The following is a 23,683-nucleotide window of genomic DNA, read 5'->3' as shown; positions in this document are numbered from 1 at the left end:
TTAAAGCCCCAACCCAGTTACAGATTTGCCAGGACACCTGTCCCAGGCTGGTTCAAAATAAGCTGATCCAAAACTGCAGAGAGGATGTTTCTCCTCACGGAGGAGTCTAGAACCAGAGCGCTTAGTCTTAGAAAGGCGTGCCAATTTAAGAATGAGATGAAGTGGAATTTCTTCTCTCCAAGCGTGAGAGTCTTTGGAACTCCTTTTCTCAGAGAGCTATGGAGTAACGTTCTTGTGAATGTTTAAGACTGAGATGAATAGGTTATTGATCAGTGGGGGAATCAAGTATTATGGGGAAAGAGCAGGAAAGTGGATGTGAGGGAAGTCAGATAAGCCTTGATCCTGTTGAATGGCAAAGCACGTTCAAGGGGCTGAATGATCTTCTGCCGTTCCTACAAATGGCCCATGGTCTTGCCAATGAATAACAATTTTCTCTGTGACCATGTAAATTGTATTTCTTATGTAACTTGTAAATGATAATGAAAACTTTGTTTTTATGAACAGGGTTTATGTTTGGAGAAATGTAATTGTACTAGCTTGTTTGCCATAGTTATGTGACCTCTACCTTTGTTGTAAGTGCCTCTGTATGAAATCTGTGGCAGTCACTAAATGCATGTCACTTGGAACAGTACTCACATATAAAAATCAAGACACTGTCCACGCTACGGGAATGTATTTACACAAAGACATGTTGATTCTATTTTACTCCAGACAGATCTACGTGCCCTTTCTTCCAGTTTTGGTGAGGATATATGTGTTCCAAAACAATAATATCTGGGAAAGTTTGCATAGTACATCTCACTGTGATGCACGAGATCACATAAGACTTGAGAGGGGATCATCATTGCTTCAGCCGAGTTAATCATCATTCTGTAAAGTTGTACATGGATTCTTAATATGTCATAAATTTGTCATTATTGAAACCTATCAAAGACTGAATAATATCTCCTTGCTAGAGTAACCAAATACTATTTTTTCCCTATTTATAGCCCTTTTTTAATTAAACAGATTGTAGATTGCAGATCATTTTAATATACAACATTCCTTTTTGTAATTGGCATATCGTTTTCTGATGCAGCCAACACACTTCTTCTAAGACATGAAGAACTCTACTAAAAATGTTAACCTAATATATTTCTCTGTTTAGCATATTCTACTTCTTTTAAGTTAAAGTGTTAGATGCAGGAGATCGTCAGATGTTTGTGATTTACTGTGAAACTTCATGCATGTTCGTAATAGAACATAGAACATAGAACAGTACAGCACAGAACAGGCCCTTCAGCCCACGATGTTGTGCCGACCATTTATCCTCATGTATGCACCCTCAAATTTCTGTGACCATATGCATGTCCAGCAGTCTCTTAAATGACCCCAATGACCTTGCTTCCATAACTGCTGCTGGCAACGCATTCCATGCTCTCACAACTCTCTGTGTAAAGAACCTGCCTCTGACATCCCCTCTATACTTTCCTCCAACCAGCTTAAAACTATGACCCCTCGTGTTAGCCATTTCTGCCCTGGGAAATAGTCTCTGGCTATCAACTCTATCTATGCCTCTCATTATCTTGTATACCTCAATTAGGTCCCCTCTCCTCCTCCTTTTCTCCAATGAAAAAAGTCCGAGCTCAGTCAACCTCTCTTCATAAGATAAGCCCTCCAGTCCAGGCAGCATCCTGGTAAACCTCCTCTGAACCCTCTCCAAAGCATCCACATCTTTCCTATAATAGGCCGACCAGAACTGGACGCAGTATTCCAAGTGCGGTTTAACCAAAGTTTTATAGAGCTGCAACAAGATCTCACGACTCTTAAACTCAATTCCCTGTTAATGAAAGCCAAAACACCATATGCTTTCTTAACAACCCTGTCCACTTGGGTGGCCATTTTAAGGGATCTATGTATCTGCACACCAAGATCCCTCTGTTCCTCCACACTGCCAAGAATCCTATCCTTAATCCTGTACTCAGCTTTCAAATTCAACCTTCCAAAATGCATCACCTCGCATTTATCCAGGTTGAACTCCATCTGCCACCTCTCAGGCCATCTCTGCATCCTGTCAATGTCCCGCTGCAGCCTACAACAGCCCTCTATACTGTCAACGACACCTCCGACCTTTGTGTCATCTGCAAACTTGCTGACCCATCCTTCAATCCCCTCATCCAAGTCATTAATAAAAATTACAAACAGTAGAGGCCCAAGGACAGAGCTCTGTGGAACACCACTCACCACTGACTTCCAGGCAGAATATTTTCCTTCTACTACCACTCGCTGCCTTCTGTTGGCCAGCCAATTCTGTATCCAGACAGCTAAATTCCCCTGTATCCCATTCCTCCTGACCTTCTGAATGAGCCTACCATGGGGAAGTCATATTGGACTCAAAACATGGACAGTTTCATTGTCCCCTGATGCTGTCATGTAATGAAGCTTCAAAACTGAAAACTCAAACACATGGCATCTTAAGGTCACTGTAAGACAGTTGGTAATAAAAAGGAAGCAAATTCATAATGACTAAACATCACAAGAATTCTATTCAACCAAGAACAATGCAAAACCATAGAAACTTCCCCAAATTGCATTGTTGTAAAATAAACCATACATTATGAAATTTCACCTATTACATTATAATCACTGGTGGTTTATTCTGTTGTTCTCGTACTGCAATAAATTGACCATGTTAATTTGAAATTTCAATACTTTTGTAACCGTGGTTCTAGTTTTTAAACTATTTGTGAAGTCTGATAAAAAATTCTTGATTAAATTTAAATGGTAAGTTAACCAGAAGGAAATAAATTTTTAAAAATTGTTTATTTTCTGTGGAAAATAACCAACATATCTTGCCGACAAATATTGACCTAGGCATCTGAGAGACAGAGCTATAAAGCAGAATGAAATAGAAAAAAATATATCATAGGCTAAAACATTTTTTTTAGAATATTACAATTGATGACATTGACTGCAATGTCGATATTACACCAAATTCTTATCTGTTATGCATTTGGACCTCCTGTTTCAAAAATATTATCATCTGACCATGAGATGGATCATGGTTATGTTTTAGTAATTACGTAAACAGTTTTAACGACATATTTATTGGAGTTACATTTATAATGCAGCAGAATTTCATTTTTTGTTTGTTTTCACAGTTGAAAACCCAATGGACATACAAAAATTGTGGGGAACTAAGAATCTTAGCAAAAAATTCCACTGGATGTGATATCCAATTTAGTTTTAAAAGCGGTGGCTGCAAATCCACTGACTGGTATGATCTTCCAAAATTACTCGGACTCTGGAACAGTTGTCATGGCTATGTAACCCCACTGTTCAAGAATGGAGGGATAGAGAACACAGGATACAAAAGCCATGTGGCTTGCTATCAATAGTAGAGAAAAATGTTTGAATTTATAAAGGATGTGGTAAGGGCATTTGGAATATCACATGATTAGGCCATAGCCACATGAATTTATGAAAGAAGGATCCGTTTGACAAATCTTTCAGATTTTTTGAACGTGTATCCAGCAGGGTAGATAAAAGGCAAAAACAGACGCAGTACATGGGATTTTCTGTAGTTATTTCATATGGTTTCCGTGAAGCTGCTGTTGCACAAGATTAGATCATTCGGTTGGAGATAATACATTAACATGCATTGAGGTTTAGTTAAGTGAGGAAGCAGAGAGTAGGTAAAATGGGGTCGTTTCAAGACAGCAGGTGTAACTAGTAGAGTCACACAAGGTAAAGCTCAGTGCGGCCTCTGATCTCCGGCCTCAAGGTGAAGCTCAATGCAGACCCAAGTTGAAGCCCATTGTGGACCATCTGCTCCATCTGCTTTTGTTTTTTTTTCTCTCTACCTCTGCTTTAAAAGGACTGTAATGCTGAATGATTAATATTATTTCTTTACTTTTATCATTTATACCTAATATTTTCTACCTAGGCACCTTTGTACCTAAGATGATGCCAAAAATAACAACTTTATACATTTTTCACTGTACTTGAGTGCACATGACAATTAAACCTGGTTAAAATTCTGATTGTTTTGCCTTGATTTACAGTTTATATCAACCATGTAAATAAAGGGACTGAGTGTATCATATACAGGCTCTCTTGTGGTGCAGTGATACTGCCTGTACCTCTGAACCAGGAGGTCTGGGTTCATGACTCACCTGCTATATACACACACAGACACACACACACACAGAGAGTATAGGCCTGCGTTCAAGTCCCACTTGCTCTAGAGTTGTGTTATAACTCATCTGAACAGATTGATTAAAAATATCTGTATACAGATTTGCCAGGGAGGCAGTAGTCTGGTGATTAGCAACCTGGAACCTCAGGGCAATGGAGACCAACACTTGAAAGACTTTGGTTCAATTCCCACCATGGCAGATAGTGAAATATGAATTTGACAAAAGTCTGGAATGAAGAGTTGACCTAATGGTGGCCGTGAAAATATTGTTAAAAAGCTCCGCTTGATTCGCAATAAACACCTGCACCTCCCAGTCGCGAACCATTTTAACTCCTCCTCCCATTCCTCAGACGACATGTCCATCATGGACCTCCTGCAGTGCCACAATGATGCCACCCGAAGGTTGCAGGAACAGCAACTCATATTCCGCTTGGGAACCCTGCAGCCCAATGGTATCAATGTGGACTTCACAAGCTTCAAAATCTCCCCTTCACCCACTGCATCCCAAAACCAGCCCAGCCTGTCTCCGCCTCCCTAACCTGTTCTTCCTCTCACCCATCCCTTCCTCCCACCTCAAGCCACACATCCATTTCCTACCTACTAACTTCACCCCGCCTCCTTGACCTGTCCGTCTTCCCTGGACTGACCTATCCCCTCCCTACCTCCCCACCTATACTCCCCTCTCCACCTATCTTCTTTTCTCTCCGTCTTCAGTCCGCCTCCCCCTCTCTCCCTATTTATTCCAGAACTCTCTCCCCATCCCCCTCTCTGATGAAGGGTCTAGGCCCGAAACGTAAGCTTTTGTGCTCCTGAGTTGCTGCTTGGCCTGCTGTGTTCATCCAGCTTCACACTTTGTTATCTTGTTAAAAAGCTCATCTGGTTCACTAATTTTGTTTTACAAAAGGAAATCTGTCATCCTTTATTCTTACCCTCTGGGCAATTATAGATGGTTAATAAATGGAAGCTTGACCAGTGACACCCACTTCATGTAAAACACATACAGTTTTGCTGTTTTTCTCTGAGCCTGCAACCTTGGGTTTAAACCCACCTACTCCAGAGGTATGTAATAACTAAACAGGTTAGTTAGAAAATTATTCCAGTTTGTTGATGACACAAAGCTATTTGTGAAAATAACCTGTGAGGGTGCTCTCAAGAGGGTCCAATGGGATATAACAAGGGGCGGGAAGGTGGGAGCGAAGACGGACAGGTCCAGGAGGCAGGGATGAAGCAAGTTGGTGAGCACAAGTAGGAAGTGGGGGTGAGGGTTGGTCAGTGAGGTGGGAGGAGCAGAGAATCTCCCACCTATCCTGTCCTCCCACCTCAATGACCAAGCCCCACCCCACCTCCTACCTACACTCACCCTAACTGGCTTCATCCCCGCCTCCTTGACCTGCTTGTCTTTTCTCACCCTATCTGCTCCACTATCCATCTTCTATCACTGCCTCCCCATCGTGCCATTTATTTCAGAACCCCCTTCCCCTCCCCGATTTCTGAAGATGAGTCCAGACCTGAAACATCAGCTTTCCTGCTCGTCCGATGCTATCTGGCCTGCTGTGTTCATCCAGCTCCACGCTTTGTTATCTCAGACTCCAGCATCAGCAGTTCCTACTATCTCCAATGGGATGTAGGTTGATTAGTGCAAGGTAGTAGAAAATAAAGTATAATTATACACAATAGTCAGAAAAGTAGGATTTATTTTAAATGGAAGATGATTAGTACTAGTTAAGTGTTCAAGGGAATCGGATAACTAAGTGTATGAGTCACAGAAAGTTGACATGAAGGGTACAGTAAAGAATTTAGGAAGGCAAATGTTATGTTAACCTTTGGAAATGGAATGGAGGTGAAAAATAAAGGATTCTTGTTCAGCTTTGAAAAGGACGCCTGTGGCACAGTGGAAGTGTTCCTGCCTCTGCATCTGAGTTCCACTTGTCCTGGAGGTGAGTCATTATGTGATTTAAAAGTCATGTTCTATTTTGCTTCCTTTCCTGTAAAGGTCACTTCTATGTTTTTGAACTGTGGACTTAAAATGGGAAAAGATACTACTTTAAACTATGGGATTGTGAAAGATGGTGTTGAAGTCATTTTTTTAAAAACAAGCTTGAGCAATTTTGAGCAAATCTTATATTTAATTTGTGGACCTTTGGCACTTCTTGTCATTCCATTTACTTGACAACTACATAGCTTATTATTGCTGGCAGGGCCCTTGAAGATGCAACATTGTGGTGCAAATGTGGATCCTGATTTTTTTTTAAAACAAAGGTGAGAATATCAAAACAAAATACAAACAATCACTTTATTTATTGCCCTTGTTTAAATGGACACATATTTTATTTTAAAAGAAGTGTCTTTGGCAGAGTACACATTTTGCAATCCATTTGAACTAACTTTGCCTCACAATGACAAGATTATCCATAACTATGTTGTTCATAAAAGAGTTAAGATAATAAACAAGTAATCTGAAGGTGCATTTATAAATTTTGAAGAATTTTGAAATAATATTTGTGAAATTACTTGATCTTGCCAAGTTACTTTTATAGGAGGATGGAAGGATATGTTGTAGTATAAGGAACAGTATTTTCAGTAGGAAAACTTAAATCTTTTTGGTTCACTTGAAACAAAAAACAAACTCCTATTAATTGAGAGAGAATTGAGTTTTGTTTGGTCACAAGACTTAATCAGATTGGGTCTTTAGAGGAATAGTTAATAATTCTTAGAATTGATAAAATCACAAGTTTTGTTTGTGTTTCTAAAAATGTATGGACTGTTAATCATTCATCAGTTACTAATGACTTATTTTTTGTTGTCTCATTCTCTCTCCCCCCCACCTCCTTTAAAAAATACTTAATTTTCTCAAAACAAAACAAATATATGCTGGTCGTTCATGTGAATATGATACATGTAAAAATATAAGCCAGATTTCTCATTTGTTATTTTCACATTTTAAAATATTACAGAGAGAAACAACAATATACACTAATAATACACTAACATTCGGGGGAATTTTATTTTCACAACTGACAAAACATTTTATAGTGTTAATAGCTATGTAGTCCATGTTTTGATACTTCTGGACTGTGAGGATCTTGAGAGTTTGAAGAGACACTTTGACAATGTTAAGTCAATCTCCATGATTTATATGATAAAATCTTGGGGTAATTTGATTTTAAAATAATTCCAATAAAGGAGGATTTCTGGCAGGGCTTTTGAAATCACTGTATCAGCTGATGGTTTGGTGAAAACAGTTGGCTCACTTAGCACATGCCAAATTCAATTGGATTGATCTTATAAATAGACAGATCATTTAATTGCAAAGTGCAGGTTATCAACTGTTCTGCATAGCCACACATTGCACCATTGCTTCTGCATCAGTGTTTATCAGCTAAAGTTGAAAACATTCAAATGTCACAGACCAATTTTCCAAGTATGATAATGAAAAAGAAACCAGAAATCAAATCGTTATTGAATATTCACCTTCAGCTAAGACATCTTCCAAAGTTAAAATTACACCCTGTAATATGACTATCTTCTTCATATGAATTCAGACATTCAAAGCTAAAAGCTAACTGAAAAGGAGATGATCTTTTTCTGAAATTCCATACTTGGCTTTGTGTTCTTCAAATAATTTATTTAATGCATCAGTATACTTTTTGTGTAGTGCTTCAATCTCTTCATTTGATGGTGTGTGGTTTTGCTGTACAGTTATTGGTTTTCCTACTGTAAAACAAACATAACAAAGTGTTACTCATGAATTCACAACCCATGTATTGTCACTTTCCCCATTGTTCCATTTTTCTGCAACTTTCAGATGAATGAGTGCTTTACTGGGAATATGGAAGAATTGTTTATATTAAAAGGAATTTTAAATTATAATTTTGAAACCTCTTCATTTGTTATTAAACAAATGGCCCAAAGCTTCCAACAGCAGCAACCACTATTGGATTGCATCTCTCCAGTTTTCAACACTATAGGATTGCAGCTCTTGTACCTACTTTTCACCCTGTGCCACCCCTCTGCATTCATGGGCCCAATATCTAATGCTGGAGGTCTCAGAAAGGTGCATTGTAGAATGCTTGTAGTGTAGGATAACAGGGTAAGTTAGGCCATGCCCTTAGTCTTATATGTTTGCTTATTTATAAGCATGATGTCTTAGGGTGGGCGTGTAGGTAGGTGGCTTGAAATTGGGTAAATTAGGTTGAAGAAGTGTTGGGGATCAAAGCAAGGAGGACAAGTGTCAGGACAAGTCCAGAATTTGGGGCATTTGGGTCACTATAGGTTGGGCCTGTAGATTTGGAAGGATAGAGAAAGGCTTGGGGTTAGCCAAGAGTGAGGGTGGGGAATGGAAGGATGGGTAAGGAGCAGTAGGGATAGGGATCACAGAGAGTGATTGAAGACTCAGTTTTATAACAGCTGGTAGTTAGACCAGATCTAATTGTTTAACATTTCCTGGTTAACTAATAAGATAAGTAAGTTTGATCGTTCTGAAGACTTCAGCACTAACTTGCAGATGGGGACATTCTCAGACATTTGATAATTATTATTAGAAGTTTAAATAATCTGTGCAATTAGCACAGAGGAATATTGACACAGATCTTTTACATAACATCAGGGGTCTCCAACTAAGATCTAGGCCAATGATAGAAGCTTTGATATAAATTTTTCAGAAATGGTTTTGCAGATATGTGCTTTTTTAAATATGGTTATTTTGATTTGAAAGTAATTAATCTAGAAGTCAGGTCCATTTTTCTCCTGTTGTTAATCAGTATTTTTAATAGCTCCAGCAGCATAAAGAAAGTTAGAGACGGTTTGGACGGAATAAATCAGTGAATCAATTATAAAGGCATAGAGTCATACAGCATGGAAACAGACCCAACTGATTAAACATATTGCTAATTTATTGCCTGGTTTTCATATGCATGTGGTTGGTTAGCTGTTTGTACAAACTGGTGACTGAAAGGATCACATCACATGAGAAGGCTGGAAATTTGGTTGTCTTGCACATGAAGCAGACCCAACATTTGGAGACTGTGTTGAAGGGTGGTAATGTTAAGAGGGACCTAAGAAATACCAGAGCTGTTGTATGGATTTGGTGAAAGCACTAATCCTGCTTCTAGTTGCACAAAAGTGGAAGTTTTTAAAAATGCTTTGTTTCTTTTCCATGAGTCATTCATCAATTGCTTTCAATATTGCAGGTAAGGCCACTCAACATGTGTTGTTTTGTGACACTGACTTATTAAGAGCTGTCATGCTTAAAGGACGGACAAGGACATCAGCTACTTTTCTCAGGAAACAGAACCTAGACTACAACAGTTGAAGCACTCTGAAAGTGAGGCACTAAATGATCCACTGCCATTTTCTGGCCACCTGGGCTTAGTTCTCCATACACTAGGTAATGGTACTAAATATAATCCCAAACATATAGGACAGTGAAGAAATTTTCCTCAAAACATGAGACTGGGGGCAAAAAATTAAAAAGCAAGATTTTGTTGCTTTTTCAAAGCAGGAATGGAAGGTTATTTATTCTTATACATAGATCATAGAATCCCTACAATGTGGAAACAGGATCTTTGGCCCAACAAGTCCACATTAACCTCACAACATCCCTCCCACAGCCATCCCGCATAACCCACCTAATCTACACATCCCTGAACACTATGGGCAATTTAACATGGCCAATCCACCCAGCCTGCACACCTTTGGACTGTGGGAGGAAACCAGAACATCCAGACCAAACCCATGCAGACATAGGGAGAATGTGCAAACTTCACACAGACAGTTGCCTGAAGGTGGAGTCAAACCCGGGCCTCTGGCGCTGTGAGGCAGCAATGCTAACCACTGAGCCAGCATAGATTTTGAAGGTGCACAGCACATCATGTGGCATATCCAGTTGGTTACATTTTTTCCTTCACTCTTCAACTCAAAAATATTTTGCCCTTCAAATTGCTGGATGAAGAAACTGTTAGTGACGCAAGGACAACAGGGATCTTGGACATTACCTGTCTCCTTGTCTGCCAATCTATCTCCTCAACCAATCAGTATTAAGGATAGAGAAGTTAAAATAAATGTTGAGGAAGTAAATAAAGTGAACTAGATAAAAGCAGTTACAGAAAGGATAAAACAAATTGCATTGCATGAAGCATGAATAAAGTGACAGGAAAAATAAGGAAAACTTTATTTTAAAAAAAATCTCTAATAACATTTTACTACCACTACAAATGAGCTTTAAAGGATCAAATGCTGCCTTTCTGGCCTTAAAAGGTTAGATAGTATTTCACAAAACTTAAGGGGAGCCTGTCTATTAATTGTTGTTTGCATAAGACTTGCACGTAATGATTCTATTCATCCAACAATTTATGGAAATTCTCAAAATTGCTATTTGATAACATTGCAAATTTTGTGGTCAAGTAAACCAATGAAGCCTGGAGTGAATCCCAGCCATTACTGACATTCAAATACTCATTGATAATAAAATGTGAGGCTGGATGAACACAGCAGGCCAAGCAGCATCTCAGGAGCACAAAAGCTGACGTTTTGGGCCTAGACCCTTCATCAGAGAGGGGGATGGGGTGAGGGTTCTGGAATAAATAGGGAGAGAGGGGGAGGCGGACCGAAGATGGTGCAATGGGAGAGAGAGTCCCTGAGGTTGGTCCGGAGGGAGGAGGGTAACTTCTTCAGGTTAGGCGTCCCTGGAAGAGGCTTCGCAGTGGGGTTAAAATAGTATCAGAGATAATGGGAACTGCAGATGCTGGAGAATCCAAGATAATAAAATGTGAGGCTGGATGAACACAGCAGGCCAAGCAGCTTGGCCTGCTGTGTTCATCCAGCCTCACATTTTATTATCTTGGATTCTGCAGCATCTTCAAATACTCATTGCTTTGCAGAAGTGTAGTTTGCATTTCATTCCATAACAAAGACTTGTATTCAAGAGCACTGCCATCGTTATCTCTGGGTATCAGGTGAAGGCACAGATATATGCATAGAAAATAGTTAAGGGAATAGGAGTCTGCTGCAACATGAAGATAGAGACGAGGCCCATTTTCTCCTGCAGCTTCATTGAAAAACTGATTTGGAAGAAGGCTCTGCAGAATTTAGTCAGGAGGGAGTTGCCCTGGGGACTATCAAAGTTGACTTTGGGCCCCATGGAGTTTTATATTATTGAATCAACAATACCCAAGAAAAACCACGTGGTGATTATCACCTACTTCGCTCTCAGTTAGTGAATCAATTCTCCTTTATGTTGAACACAAATTGGAGAACTCCGTTAGAGTGAAAAGGGCACAGAATGTACTCTGGATATCAATAGTGCATTGGTAGTTGCACTTAACACTTTTGCTATCGGAGAAAGGTAATAGTCTAGGCCTGCAGAAGTTGCTGAGGGAACCAACAAGAGGTGGTTGCATTGACCTCACCCTCACCATTCTACCTGCTGCAGTTGCACCTGGTCTTGACAATTGTAAAGAGTAAAGGTCACATAGGCTTTGTGGAGACAAATTCTTATCTTCACATTAAGGATATCCTTCATGGTATTATATGGCGTTACCACTGTGCTGAATGAACAGGGTTTGAATAGATCTAGCAACTCAAAATGACATCCATGAGGCACTATGGGTCTTCACCAGCAGGAAAAGAAATGTATTCAACCACAACCTGTGACCTCATGGCCTGTCATTACTCCCACCATACCTATTATCCTCAACAATGGCGAGGAAGAGAAGCGTGAAATATTGATAAATTTCAGCCAAAGGTGTTGAGTGGATGACCTATCTTGGCCTTCTGAGAGCCCCAGCTTAATTCCAGATACTTTGCATTGAATTCAAATTCTACCTCCTGCCGTGGAGTTCAAACCTGGCACATTACAGGGTTCTCTGAATTAGTAGTCCAGCAAGATTTGTATGAAATCCAAGCTTGGGCTGATAAGTGACAAGTAAGGTTCTCATCACATAAGCTTCAAGGAATGACCATCTCCAACAAGAGAGAATCCAACTATTTTCCTTGACATTCAATGGCATTGCCATCACTGAATCCCCCAATATCTACACCTTGGGGGTTACCAGTGATCAGTTAATGAACTGGATTAACCAGATAAATACTGTAGCTATAAGAGCAGGTCACAGGCAGAAAATTCTGCAGCAAGTAACGCCTGATTCTTCATTCTATGTCCGATAAATGCTGATCAAGCCACTGACTTCCACATTCAAAGAATGACATTTTTAAAAATTGAATTAATAAAAAAGATACAGGAAATACTCAGCAGGTCATGTAGCATCTGTGCTGAGAAGTAGAGTTCTGGTCAATGACTTATCAGAACAGAATGATTTTTATTGTTAACAATGATGTGACTACCTAAACTTCACAGCAGCACTCTCATCAGGTACCTCCTTAGCACAGCTATACCATAGATTGTGTAGAAGACCATCACAATCTCTACAGAATATTAAAAAAAATGTGTAATCACTGCGTTATCATCATATCCTGCCTGAGCATTAAAAAAAAATCTTGAAACCATTAGATAACTTGAGTAAATAATATTTTCTAATTTCCCTTACCTATGGTGTAAATAGGTTTCCTATATGGTAGCAGCCCAAAGGTGTACTGGAAGACACCCCTGGCATGAAACAGTGGCATTGTAAATCCTGCGATCTTCCTTAATTTTTCCTGCATTCCCCGAAGAAATGAACCTTCTGGATTGTTCACCTGATTAAAGAGTTCATTTTCCCCAAAAGAAAAGACTGGAACCAGATGTGCCCTGGGAAGAGATATGAATTAATGTACTTGCAATAAATTCAGGCTTCATTCTTTGAAGTTTAGTCTAATGCAGAATGCACAAAATAAAATTGAGGACCAAAACTCAAATCATTCCCCATAGCAACTAAATTGACTTTGATTAATCTTTTTCATTCTACCCTCTTGATAGCAAAACATCAAATTCACACTTCTCTGATTAAAAAGCTCATGTGTCTCGAATTTTATCTCACTCTTTTGGAAAACGTTGAGTCTAGTTAAGTAATTAACAGTGTAGCTCTTTTTAAGAATGGCATAAATTATAATATTTAAGAGTGAGAATGATAACCTTTGGTCATTAAGGAGACCTAGGGGAATGAGTGGCAATGTAGAGTTAATGTAAAAGTTTAACCATAAGTTATAGTAAAAGAGATCAGATGTAAGTGCCCACATGTCCTAATCTCATTGCTATTTTGAACGTTCTAACAATATCAGCAATTATTCCGGCTCCTGAATTTTAAACACCAATGCCTGCTGGAAATTATGTGCATACCAGCTTTGGATGTAAACCAGATGCCCCATGTGGCTGTGATTGCCCCCCACAACTTCACCACCCTATTTTTAGGTGCACAAGTTAAAAATTGCCATGCACTTAAGGCAGGAGAGGGCTACCAAATGTTACGACATATATTTTACAATGATTCCACATTTTTGGAGGAGAACAGGCAGAAATTGAGGTCATTAACAATTTTTATTCTGTGATATATGCATCAAGAAGATTAACATTTTCAAAAAGACAGTATTTCCAATGGTAAAAATCAACATACCCACATTTTATGGCCAATTTAATAAATCCTTTCCTATTAAGGGTTTTCAAAGTTAGTGCTCCAGGTCTGGCATCCAGAGATTCCTCAGCACCGCCTATCACAATGACAGCCACATTCCCACCTCCCTTCCTACTCAGGACATGAGAAACACTGCTCTTCACGCATGAGACGAGACCTACAAAAACATAGAAATAAAGGCTTACAGTTTATTGAGGATGAATGAAATTAATACTTCCATTGTAATCCAGAAGGATGCCTAAACACCAGATCTACAATAAACAATACATACATGATACAGTGGGGGCATAACATGTTAAGGGATAGTTTCTACTTAACTGTATCAGACCCCCCAGTTACAAAACTGGCCATTCCCCTTCTTCAAGATGAGAGAGAGATTGTACTGGCTTGAAGGGGTGACGTTTCATATTGCATTCATTTGTATTTGGGCAATAGCACCAGTGGGCAAATTTTAAAAATGTACTCTCAAAAAATATTTAAATACAACAAAATGTACCGGATGTTAGAATTCTAAAACGAAAAGAAGAAATGCTAAATAAAATGAGCAAATCTGACGGGACATCTGTGGAACATTTAACAATTCAAGTCCAATGTGATTCTTTTTCAGAACTAAAAGACTTAAGGCTGAGATAGATAGGTTCGTAATCAGGAGGGGAATCAAGGGTTATGGGGTAAAGGCAGATAAAGGGATGTGAGGAGTGTTGGATCAGCTATAATATTGTTGAATGGTATACTCTTTGAATGGTGGAGCAGGCTGAAGGGGCCACATGGACTACTCCTATCCCTATTTCTTATGGTCCATTGGAACTCAAAACATTAGCTCTTTCTTTCTCCTCAGGTGCTGCCTGACCTGCCATATCTGTTTTTTCAGCATCTTCTCTTTCCACTTTATATTTAAAGTGACCAGTATAAATTAATAAAACTAATAAAGTAAATAGTTTTGATTTAAGTTTTTCAATGGTTTTAAATCACTTACTCACTGATGATGGTTTGGGTATCTTCATTAAAAATGCATATTTATGGTGATAAAGTCGATTAATAAAACACTCATCAATAAAACAAGGAATATAATTTGATGAAAAGAGAAAACAAGAAACAAATATATTCTATATCGTTGGTGTATGCTGTTGGTTTGTGGAACATTTTACAAGTTATTACACAAATGAATTTTAGCAGCGACTTCAAAAATAACAGAGCAATAACAATCAATTCAAATGTATTTTTGGCACAATTTCCCACACTTTTCAGAAATGGCATGGTCGGAGATGGGCATTGGTGACAGAGTTGGGATGAGGTCAGGGATTTGAGAGAGGCATAGCGATTGAAACGCACAGAGCACCTCCTGACTAGCAAAACTTGATTTAGGTTTTCAAGCTCCATTTCCCAGTTGGCAGTCATCTACATTGAAAGGCAGGCTGGATGTTGGACAGGCTAATTGCAAAGTCAAAATACACAGACCACAGAGGAGGAAGAGAGATTTGGACAAGGCTCTGCTTGTTAGATGAATAGCTGAAAGAGGGTAAAAAGCTGTGGAGAGATCATGGAGGTCATCAGAGATTGTGAAGGGGTGTTGATAGATTGTGGGGAGAGATGGTTCTGACCACATCGGGAACAATTTTATCCTGGGCAGGCAAGTAATAGATACTCCTGTGGAATTCAGCTTTTCTCACTATTTGGAGAAGTATATTTGTAAGTTGTATATTGCAGCTTGCCATAGTCACGTGATCTTTGCTGTAACTTGTTTTAACTTCAGAATGAGTAGCTACAAAAACACGTTACCTTAAATGTGATATCAGAATTTCCAGCTGAAATTATGCAGATTTCAGAGCTGCAAGACAGCCAGCTTCTGTAAGAAGTTGCAAGGAAAAATGAGAACAGCAGACTGTAACAAAGAATTCCAGTTTGGTCAGGATGGCTGTGAACATTTTATTTTTCAGTTCTTTAAGGGAGGTAATTGGAATTTCTTTCAGTCCCATTGGCAAACTATGATATAGCTGCAGAACTGAATAAGAAGCCTGAATGAACAAGAGTATCAACTCTGTTACCAGTGTTGGGAAGAAGAGTGCTACAAGTTGTATTGCATTATAGATCCAATTTTAGGAGGAGAAAGCCAGGCTGGAGAATGTTTGAAGGCCTTAAAGACGCAGACTGATATCTCTGATTATAAATAATTGTGAAACAGCTAGCAGAAAAGTCAAGACCAGAGTATAGGAGGAACACCACAAAAATGAAAAGCAAGCACATCAAGCACAGAGAAAGCAGTGTTCTAACTACAAGAAGAGGAATCATTTTGCTTGCAGCGTTTAGCCGCATGAAACAAAACAAGCCTAAAGAGATGGCTGGTGGAAAGATGTTGGATGTCTGATGAATCTTTCTATGTTAAACAACAGGTTGGCATTGTCATCTAAAAGTGTTAAATATTTTTTAATTGTTAAAATGATTAATACAGAATGAGAGCATTACATGAATGAGAAATGCTAAAAAAATACCACCAGTGCTTCATATGATAAGCTTTGCAGATGTGTGCAACATAACCCTACACAGGTCACCTGAAAATTCAGCCTCATAGGTATGATTGAGGCTATATAATGGAGCAATACTCACTCCGTAAAGACACACAAAGCTCAGAGCCCAATACAATGGAAAGAACAAAAATCTGCAGTTTCAGATAGTAAATTTTAAGCAAAATCACTCATCTCAGCTGATGCAAGTATAAAGTTTGGACTGGTAACCATACACACGTCAGAAGAGTTTTTCAGCATTTCAGAGGCTAATTAGCCTGAGATTACTGAGCATATTTTATAAAGATTGCAAAGTTGTTTGTGTACATCATGGATGATTTCTTGGTGAATATTATCTTGAGGTAGATAAGAGTGTGAAAATAACACAGCTTACGCTGAGAAGAGATCCAGTTGCCCTCAAGTCCAGCCTGAAAGAAATAGTAGAACAGCTGGAAAAGTAGTGACTAAGTAAAAGAGAGAAACTCCTACAGACTGGATTTGCAACATGATAGCAGTGAAAATAAACGTGGAATGCTGAGAGAATGCATAGATTCAATGGATCTCGATAAAGCTTTCAAGTGATTTCACCACCCTGAACCAACCATTGAGGGAGGTTTTGCCAAAGCTTTCCAAGGTACAGGCCTATGCTATCCAAATTGTAAAGGATGGTTACTTGTACATGAATTTGTATGAAAATAGTTTCCTTACTGCAAGGTAACAAAATGTGGAGCTGGATGAACACAGCAGGCCAAGCAGCATCTCAGGAGCACAAACGCTGACGTTTCTGGCCTAGACCCTTTATCAGAGAGGGGGATGGGGAGAGGGAACTGGAATAAAAAGGCAGAGAGGGCAAGGCAGACCAAAGATGGAGAGAAAACAAGATAGGTAGAGAGGAGAGTAGAGGTGAGGAGGTAGGGAGGGGATAGGTCAGTCCAGGGAAGATGGACAGGTCAAGGAGGCGGGATGAGGTGGTAGGTAGGAAATGGAGGTGCGGCTTGAGGTGGGAGGAAGGGATGGGTGAGAGGAAGAACAGATTAGGGTGGCAGAGACAGGCTGGGCTGGTTTTGGGATGCAGTGGGGGGAGGGGAGATTTTGAAGCTTGTGAAGTCCACGTTGATAGCATTGGGCTGCAGGGTTCCCAAGTGGAATATGAGTTGCTGTTCCTGCAACCTTTGGGTGGCATCATTGTGGCACTGCAGGAGGTCCATGATGGACATGTCGTCTGAGGAATGGGAGGGTGAGTTGAAATGGTTCGCGACTGGGAGGTGCAGTTGTTTGTTGCGAACTGAGCGGAGGTGTTCTGCAAGGCAGTCCCCAAGCCTCCACTTGGTTTCCCCAGTGTAGAGGAAGCCACACCGGGTGCAATGCATACAATATACCACATTGGCAGATGTGCAGGTGAACATCTGTTTGATATGGAAGGTCATCCTGGGGCCTGGGATGGCGGTGAGGGAGGAGGTGTGGGGCAAGTGTAGCACTTCCTGCAGTTGCAGCGGAAGGTGCTGGATGTGTTAGGGTTGGAGGGAAGTGTGGAGTGGACGGGGGAGTCGCGGAGAGAGTGGTCTCTCCAGAAAGCAGAGAAGGGTGGGGATGGAAAAATGGCTTGGGTGGTGGGGTCGGATTGTAGATGGCGGAAGTGTTGGAGGATGATAGGTTGTATCCGGAGGTTGGTGGGATGGTATGTGATGTATGTGTCTTGCCCCACACCTCCTCCCTCACTCCCATCCCAGGCCCCAGGATGACCTTCCATATCAAACAGATGTTCACCTGCGCATCTGCCAATGTGGTGTATTGTATCCATTGCACCTGGTGTGGCTTCCTCTACATTGGGGAAACCAAGCGGAGGCTTGGGGACCGCTTTGCAGAACACCTCCGCTCGGTTCGCAACAAACAACTGCACCTCCCAGTCACGAACCATTTCAACTCACCCTCCCATTCCTCAGACAACATGTCCATCATGGGCCTCCTGCAGTGCCACAATGATGCCACCCGAAGCTTGCAGGAACAGCAACTCATATTCCGCTTGGGAACCCTGCAGCCCAATGGTATCAACGTGGACTTCACAAGCGTCAAAATCTCCCCTTTCCCTACTGCATCCCAAAACCAGCCCAGTTCTTCCCCTCCCCCCACTGCATCCCAAAACCAGCCCAGCCTGTCTCTGCCTCCCTAACCAGTTCTTCCTCTCACCCATCCCTTCCTCCCACCTCAAGCCGCACCTACATTTCCTACCTACCACCTCATCCCACCTTGACCTGTCCATCTTCCCTGGACTGACCTACTCCCTCCCCACCTATACGCTCCTCTCTACCTATCTTGTTTTCTCTCCATCTTCAGTCCACCTCCCCCTGTCTCCCTGTTTATTCCAGTTCCCTCTCCCCATCCCCCTCTCTGATGAAGCGTCTAGGCTGGAAACGTCAGCGTTTGTGCTCCTGAGATGCTGCTTGGCCTGCTGTTTTCATCCAGCTCCACACTTTGTTATCTTGGATTCTCCAGCATCTGCAGTTCCCATTATCATAGTTTCCTTACCGCATTCTGAACTGTTGAACAATAATTTGAAGTTACACTGTTTTCAAAGTTTCTGCTAAAATTAATTTGCATAATTTCAAGTAATATGTTCCATTAAGCATCAGAATGCATCAGTGCAAGAGAACATAATTGTTTTTTGTTTGCTCTTTTTTATTAAATTGTCTTCCTTGTTTTATTGACTAATGTTTGATTGATAGACTTTACCTCCACAAATAAACATGTTTAATAAGGTGTTTTGGATGCCAAGAGATGATTGTGCATATTATAATCTACTCGGGTCTGACATAGATATCGGAGATCAAATCAAATGAGGCAATAGAGGATGGATATCTGATAAACCAGGGATAGTTTTCGGTGAGTGTTTGGATGTATCAATGAGGAAAGTAATGTGGTTTGAATTTCTGGAGACTGAGTAGAAACAAAACTCTGGAAGCCCTCTTGTGGCACAACAGTAGTGTCCCTACCCCTGGCCTGGGAGGCCCAGGTTCCACCTGCTCCAGGGGTGTGCAATAATATCTCTGTACAAGCTGATTTTTAAAAAAAAAATTAAACTTAAAAAAAACAAAACTGTCACTAGAAAAGTATATGCCGAGACTCTGGTCTGATTTAAGCCCTGATATTTAGGTAGCACGAGATAGTCAGTGATCCGGGAATGGAACCTATCATGGATGATCTCTTGGTCAATGGATGTAGAGATATGATGGAAGAAGACATCAAAGACTGTGATCTCATTTTGGGTGACTGCTAGAAAGGGCTCAGCAGAAAAACAAAAAATAAGACACAATTGAAAATGCCTGAGTCAAGTGTGTAGGTATGCACAGATAGCAGATCCTAACAAGGTGACAGCTGTAGCAGAGATACTGCAACTAATACATACAAAGTACTGTGATGCTCTGTTGGATTTGTAAACTATGCAGCAAAGTTCATGTCTAATTTACCATCAGAACGTAAAGATCTATTCCAGCTGACTGCTACCGATGTACAGTGGTACTGGGGCAGAGAAGAAGCAACAATTTTCCCTAGAACCAAACAGCTGGTGATTACAGTGTGAGAAATGAGGTTCTATAATGTCAATGACTAAGTCATCTTGCAGTATTTATCAGAAGAACAGGAACAGGAACAACCAGAATACAGCAAGAGCAACTATTTACATTTACATCCAAGCCATGAATGCAAACTGAATGATGCTATGCACAGTTACAGTACCTGGTCATTGCCTCAAAATGTTATAACATTAATAACATTAAAAATTATATGTTTGCGAGAGACCAAGTAACCATGGAGTCTAACCATAAGCCCCTTCAAAGCATCTTCCTTAACCCACTTTAATCTGCTCTGAAGCATCTGGAAAGAATGCTACTTCATTTGCAGAGATATCAACCAGACATGACAATATAAGCATGGGAAACAGATGTACATTGTTGACATGTTGTCATGTATGGCATTCCCTATGAAGAAGATTGAGGTAGCCAAAATGGAGTGTGAGCTTTTTCAGATTCAAAGCGAAACAATAGTTTAACATTCTCTAGAAGTCAAACTAGAGGAGCCATCAAACTTGGAAGACAAGTGTCCTGCTCAAATCAAACGAGCTGTATGAGAAGATACTACAGGAAGTAGTATGAAAGGGTAACCAGAAACTGTCAAAGGCTCACTGTTTCCACAGGACAGTATAAGGCCTGTGGTGGTGAAATATTGGCCCGAGATGACATCCTGTACAAGGAAATAGAATCTCTAGGGAGATGAGAGAACAGAAGCTGAAGCACATCCATGCAAGCTATCAAGGAAGTGACTCTAGGTTGAGGAAGACAATATTAGAGCTCTACTAGCCACATATCAGCAATTAAATCAGCTGGTGCAGCACTTGTCACTTATTCTATCCCAAGCAAGCTAAAGAGCCTCTCCTGGCCATTAACATCCCGAACAGACCAAGGATGCAGCTTGGAGTGGACATTTTCACTCTTGCAGGAACTTGTCATCTTGTCACTATCAACTATGTTTCTGATTACTGGGAGTTAGACCAGCTCACATCAATGACTACTAATCAGATTTCAGAATGCCTGAAATCACACTTGCAGGTTATGTCAGTCCAGATACTGTGATGAGTGATAATGGCCCTCAATTCACAGGTGAAAACTTCAGGTGATTGAGAAATTTCACACTACAAGTTCTCTTCACATTATCCTTGTCAATTGGAAAGGTTGAGTAGGCAATTAAAATTGCCAATGGGATCATTAAGAAAAATTGAGTAAATCCAGCACAGACTTGTGCAAGGCAATCCTAGAGTAGAGAAATACACTTATCGAAGGTATGGGAAGTCGTCCACTCAAATATGCAATGTCATGGTGCAACCTCAAATTCTCTTCCAATTACTAAAAACAAACTACTAAATGCAGAAATAGTAACAGGAGTGAATGGCAAAATCAAAATGAAATGACAGAAAGCTAAATTTTGCTTTGATTAAGTTGTCAAACCATTGCCAAAGCTGAGCATTGTCCGAGTGTAAATGTTCAATGCTCTCAATTCAAGTTGCCACCTTGTTCGTACATGGTAACTTATTTGACCAGCTAGACTGTAATGGCAGACATATACACACACAACCAAAAATAGCTGCTCCTTCACTGCAGACAACATGAGCAATAAATGATGTCACCAACTGCAAAGAGTTCAGCGCAGTTACTCATACCAGAGATCCCACATGCTGCAACAAGAGTAATGAATCAGCAATATCAGTTTTCAAGGTAACAGCATTTTCCATGGAAATGGCACACCCATGAGATGGAATATCACCCTAAGAACAGCCAAAGAACAGATGAACAGCAAACAACAATGCACACACATCATTAGAAGGTCTACATGATTTAAATTTGTGTTTGTGATGCATGTACATATATTAGTGAAAGTGGGACAGATTAGAATTAAGAAAGATTTGTTTCAGATTTATAGTTTCTGATGTTGCCCATTTGTCGTGGGTAGCTTACAACTGTAAATGACAGTGCATACAAGTTTTTTTTAAAACTTATTCTTTAACCTAAAGAGGATATTTGAAGAAATCTATTTGTCTTACCATAATACCAGGTGACATCTGCGGTAACAGAGATGCTGAGATTCTCCTGAGATGCTGCTTGGCCTGCTGTGTTCATCCAGCCTCACATTTTATTATCTTGACATCTGCGGTAAGTTGCTTTCACTTTAGAAGGTGAGGCTGGATGAATACAGCAGGCCAAGCAGCATCTCAGGAGCACAAAAGCTGACGTTTCAGGCCTAGACCCTTCATCAGAGAGGGGGATGGGGAGAGGGAACTGGAATAAATAGGGAGAGAGGGGGAGGCGGACCGAAGATGGAGAGAAAAGAAGATAGGTGGAGAGAGTATAGGTGGGGAGGTAGGGAGGGGATAGGTCAGTCCAGGGAAGACGGACAGGTCAGGGAGGTGGGATGAGGTTAGTAGGTAGATGGGGGTGCGGCTTGGGGTGGGAGGAAGGGATGGGTGAGAGGAAGAACCGGTTAGGGAGGCAGAGACAGGTAGGACTGGTTTTGGGATGCAGTGGGTAGGGGGGAAGAGCTGGGCTGGTTGTGTGGTGCAGTGGGGGGAGGGGACAAACTGGGCTGGTTTAGGGATGCAATAGGGGAAGGGGAGATTTTGAAACTGGTGAAGTCCACATTGATACCATTAGGCTGCAGGGTTCCCAGGCGGAATATGAGTTGCTGTTCCTGCAACCTTCGGGTGGCATCATTGTGGCACTGCAGGAGGCACATGACGGACATGTCATCTAGAGAATGGGAGGGGGAGTGGAAATGGTTTGCGACCAAGCCTCCGCTTGGTTTCCCCAATGTAGAGGAAGCCACACCGGGTACAGTGGATGCAGTATACCACATTGGCAGATGTGCAGGTGAACCTCTGCTTAATGTGGAATGTAATCTAGGGGCTTGGGATAGGGGTGAGGGAGGAGGTGTGGAGGTAGGTGTAGCATTTCCTGCGGTTGCAGGGGAAGGTGCCGGGTGTGGTGGTGTTGGAGGGCAGTGTGGAGCAAACAAGGGAGTCACGGAGAGAGTGGTCTCTCCGGAAAGCAGACAGGGGTAGGGATGGAAAAATGTCTTGGGTGGTGGGGTCGGATTGTAAATGGCGGAAGTGTCGGAGGATGATGCGTTGTATCCGGAGGTTGGTAGGGTGGTGTGTGAGAACAAGGGGGATCCTCTTTGGGCGGTTGTGGGGGGTGGGGGGTGTGAGGGATGTGTTGCGGGAAATACGGGAGACGCGATCAAGGGTGTTCTCGATCACTGTGGGGGGAAAGTTGCGGTCCTTGAAGAACTTGGACATCTGGGATGTGCGGGAGTGGGCTGTCTTATCGTGGGAGCAGATGCGGCGGAGGCGGAGGAATTGGGAATAGGGGATGGAATTTTTGCAGGATGTTGGGTGGGAGGAGGTGTATCATCCTCCGACACTTCCGCCATTTACAATCCGACCCCACCACCCAAGACATTTATCCATCCCCACCCCTGTCTGCTTTCCGGAGAGACCAGTCTCTCCGTGACTCCCTTGTTCGCTCCACACTGCCCTCCAACCCCACCACATCCGGCACCTTCCCCTGCAACCGCAGGAAATGCTACACTTGCCCCCACACCTCCTCCCTCACCCCTATCCCAGGCCCCAAGATGACATTCCACATTAAGCAGAGGTTCACCTGTACATCTGCCAATGTGGTATACTGCATCCACTGTACCCGGTGTGGCTTCCTCTACATTGGGGAAACCAAGCGGAGGCTTGGAGACCGCTTTGCAGAACACCTCCGCTCAGTTCGCAACAAACAACTGCACCTCCCAGTCGCAAACCATTTCCACTCCCCCTCCCATTCTCTAGATGACATGTCCGTCATGGGCCTCCTGCAGTGCCACAATGATGCCACCCGAAGGTTGCAGGA

The 23,683-nt window shown here is 41.3% G+C and overlaps 1 protein-coding gene across 3 annotated transcripts in view; it reads right to left on the bottom strand.

Annotated features, from left to right (window-relative positions):
- Positions 1-6,486: 6,486 nt before the first annotated feature.
- Positions 6,487-23,683, bottom strand: part of LOC125457400 (2-acylglycerol O-acyltransferase 1-like) — a 34,577-nt gene continuing 17,380 nt past the window's right edge. For all 3 annotated transcript variants that reach the window (XM_048541557.2, XM_048541559.2, XM_059651042.1), the window contains exons 4-6: positions 13,723-13,897; positions 12,721-12,920; positions 6,487-7,891 (exon numbers count right to left, since the gene is read on the bottom strand). In XM_048541557.2, the coding sequence (XP_048397514.1) occupies positions 7,737-7,891; positions 12,721-12,920; positions 13,723-13,897 (530 nt within the window). In that variant the 3' untranslated portion in view covers positions 6,487-7,736. The remainder of the gene's footprint in view (positions 7,892-12,720; positions 12,921-13,722; positions 13,898-23,683) is intronic.

The sequence above is a fragment of the Stegostoma tigrinum genome, chromosome 14 (genome assembly GCF_030684315.1).
Source record: "Stegostoma tigrinum isolate sSteTig4 chromosome 14, sSteTig4.hap1, whole genome shotgun sequence".
Lineage (NCBI taxonomy): Eukaryota > Metazoa > Chordata > Chondrichthyes > Orectolobiformes > Stegostomatidae > Stegostoma > Stegostoma tigrinum.
Note: the sequence above shows the minus strand (reverse complement) of the source record. Positions and strands in the feature narration are given on the sequence as shown.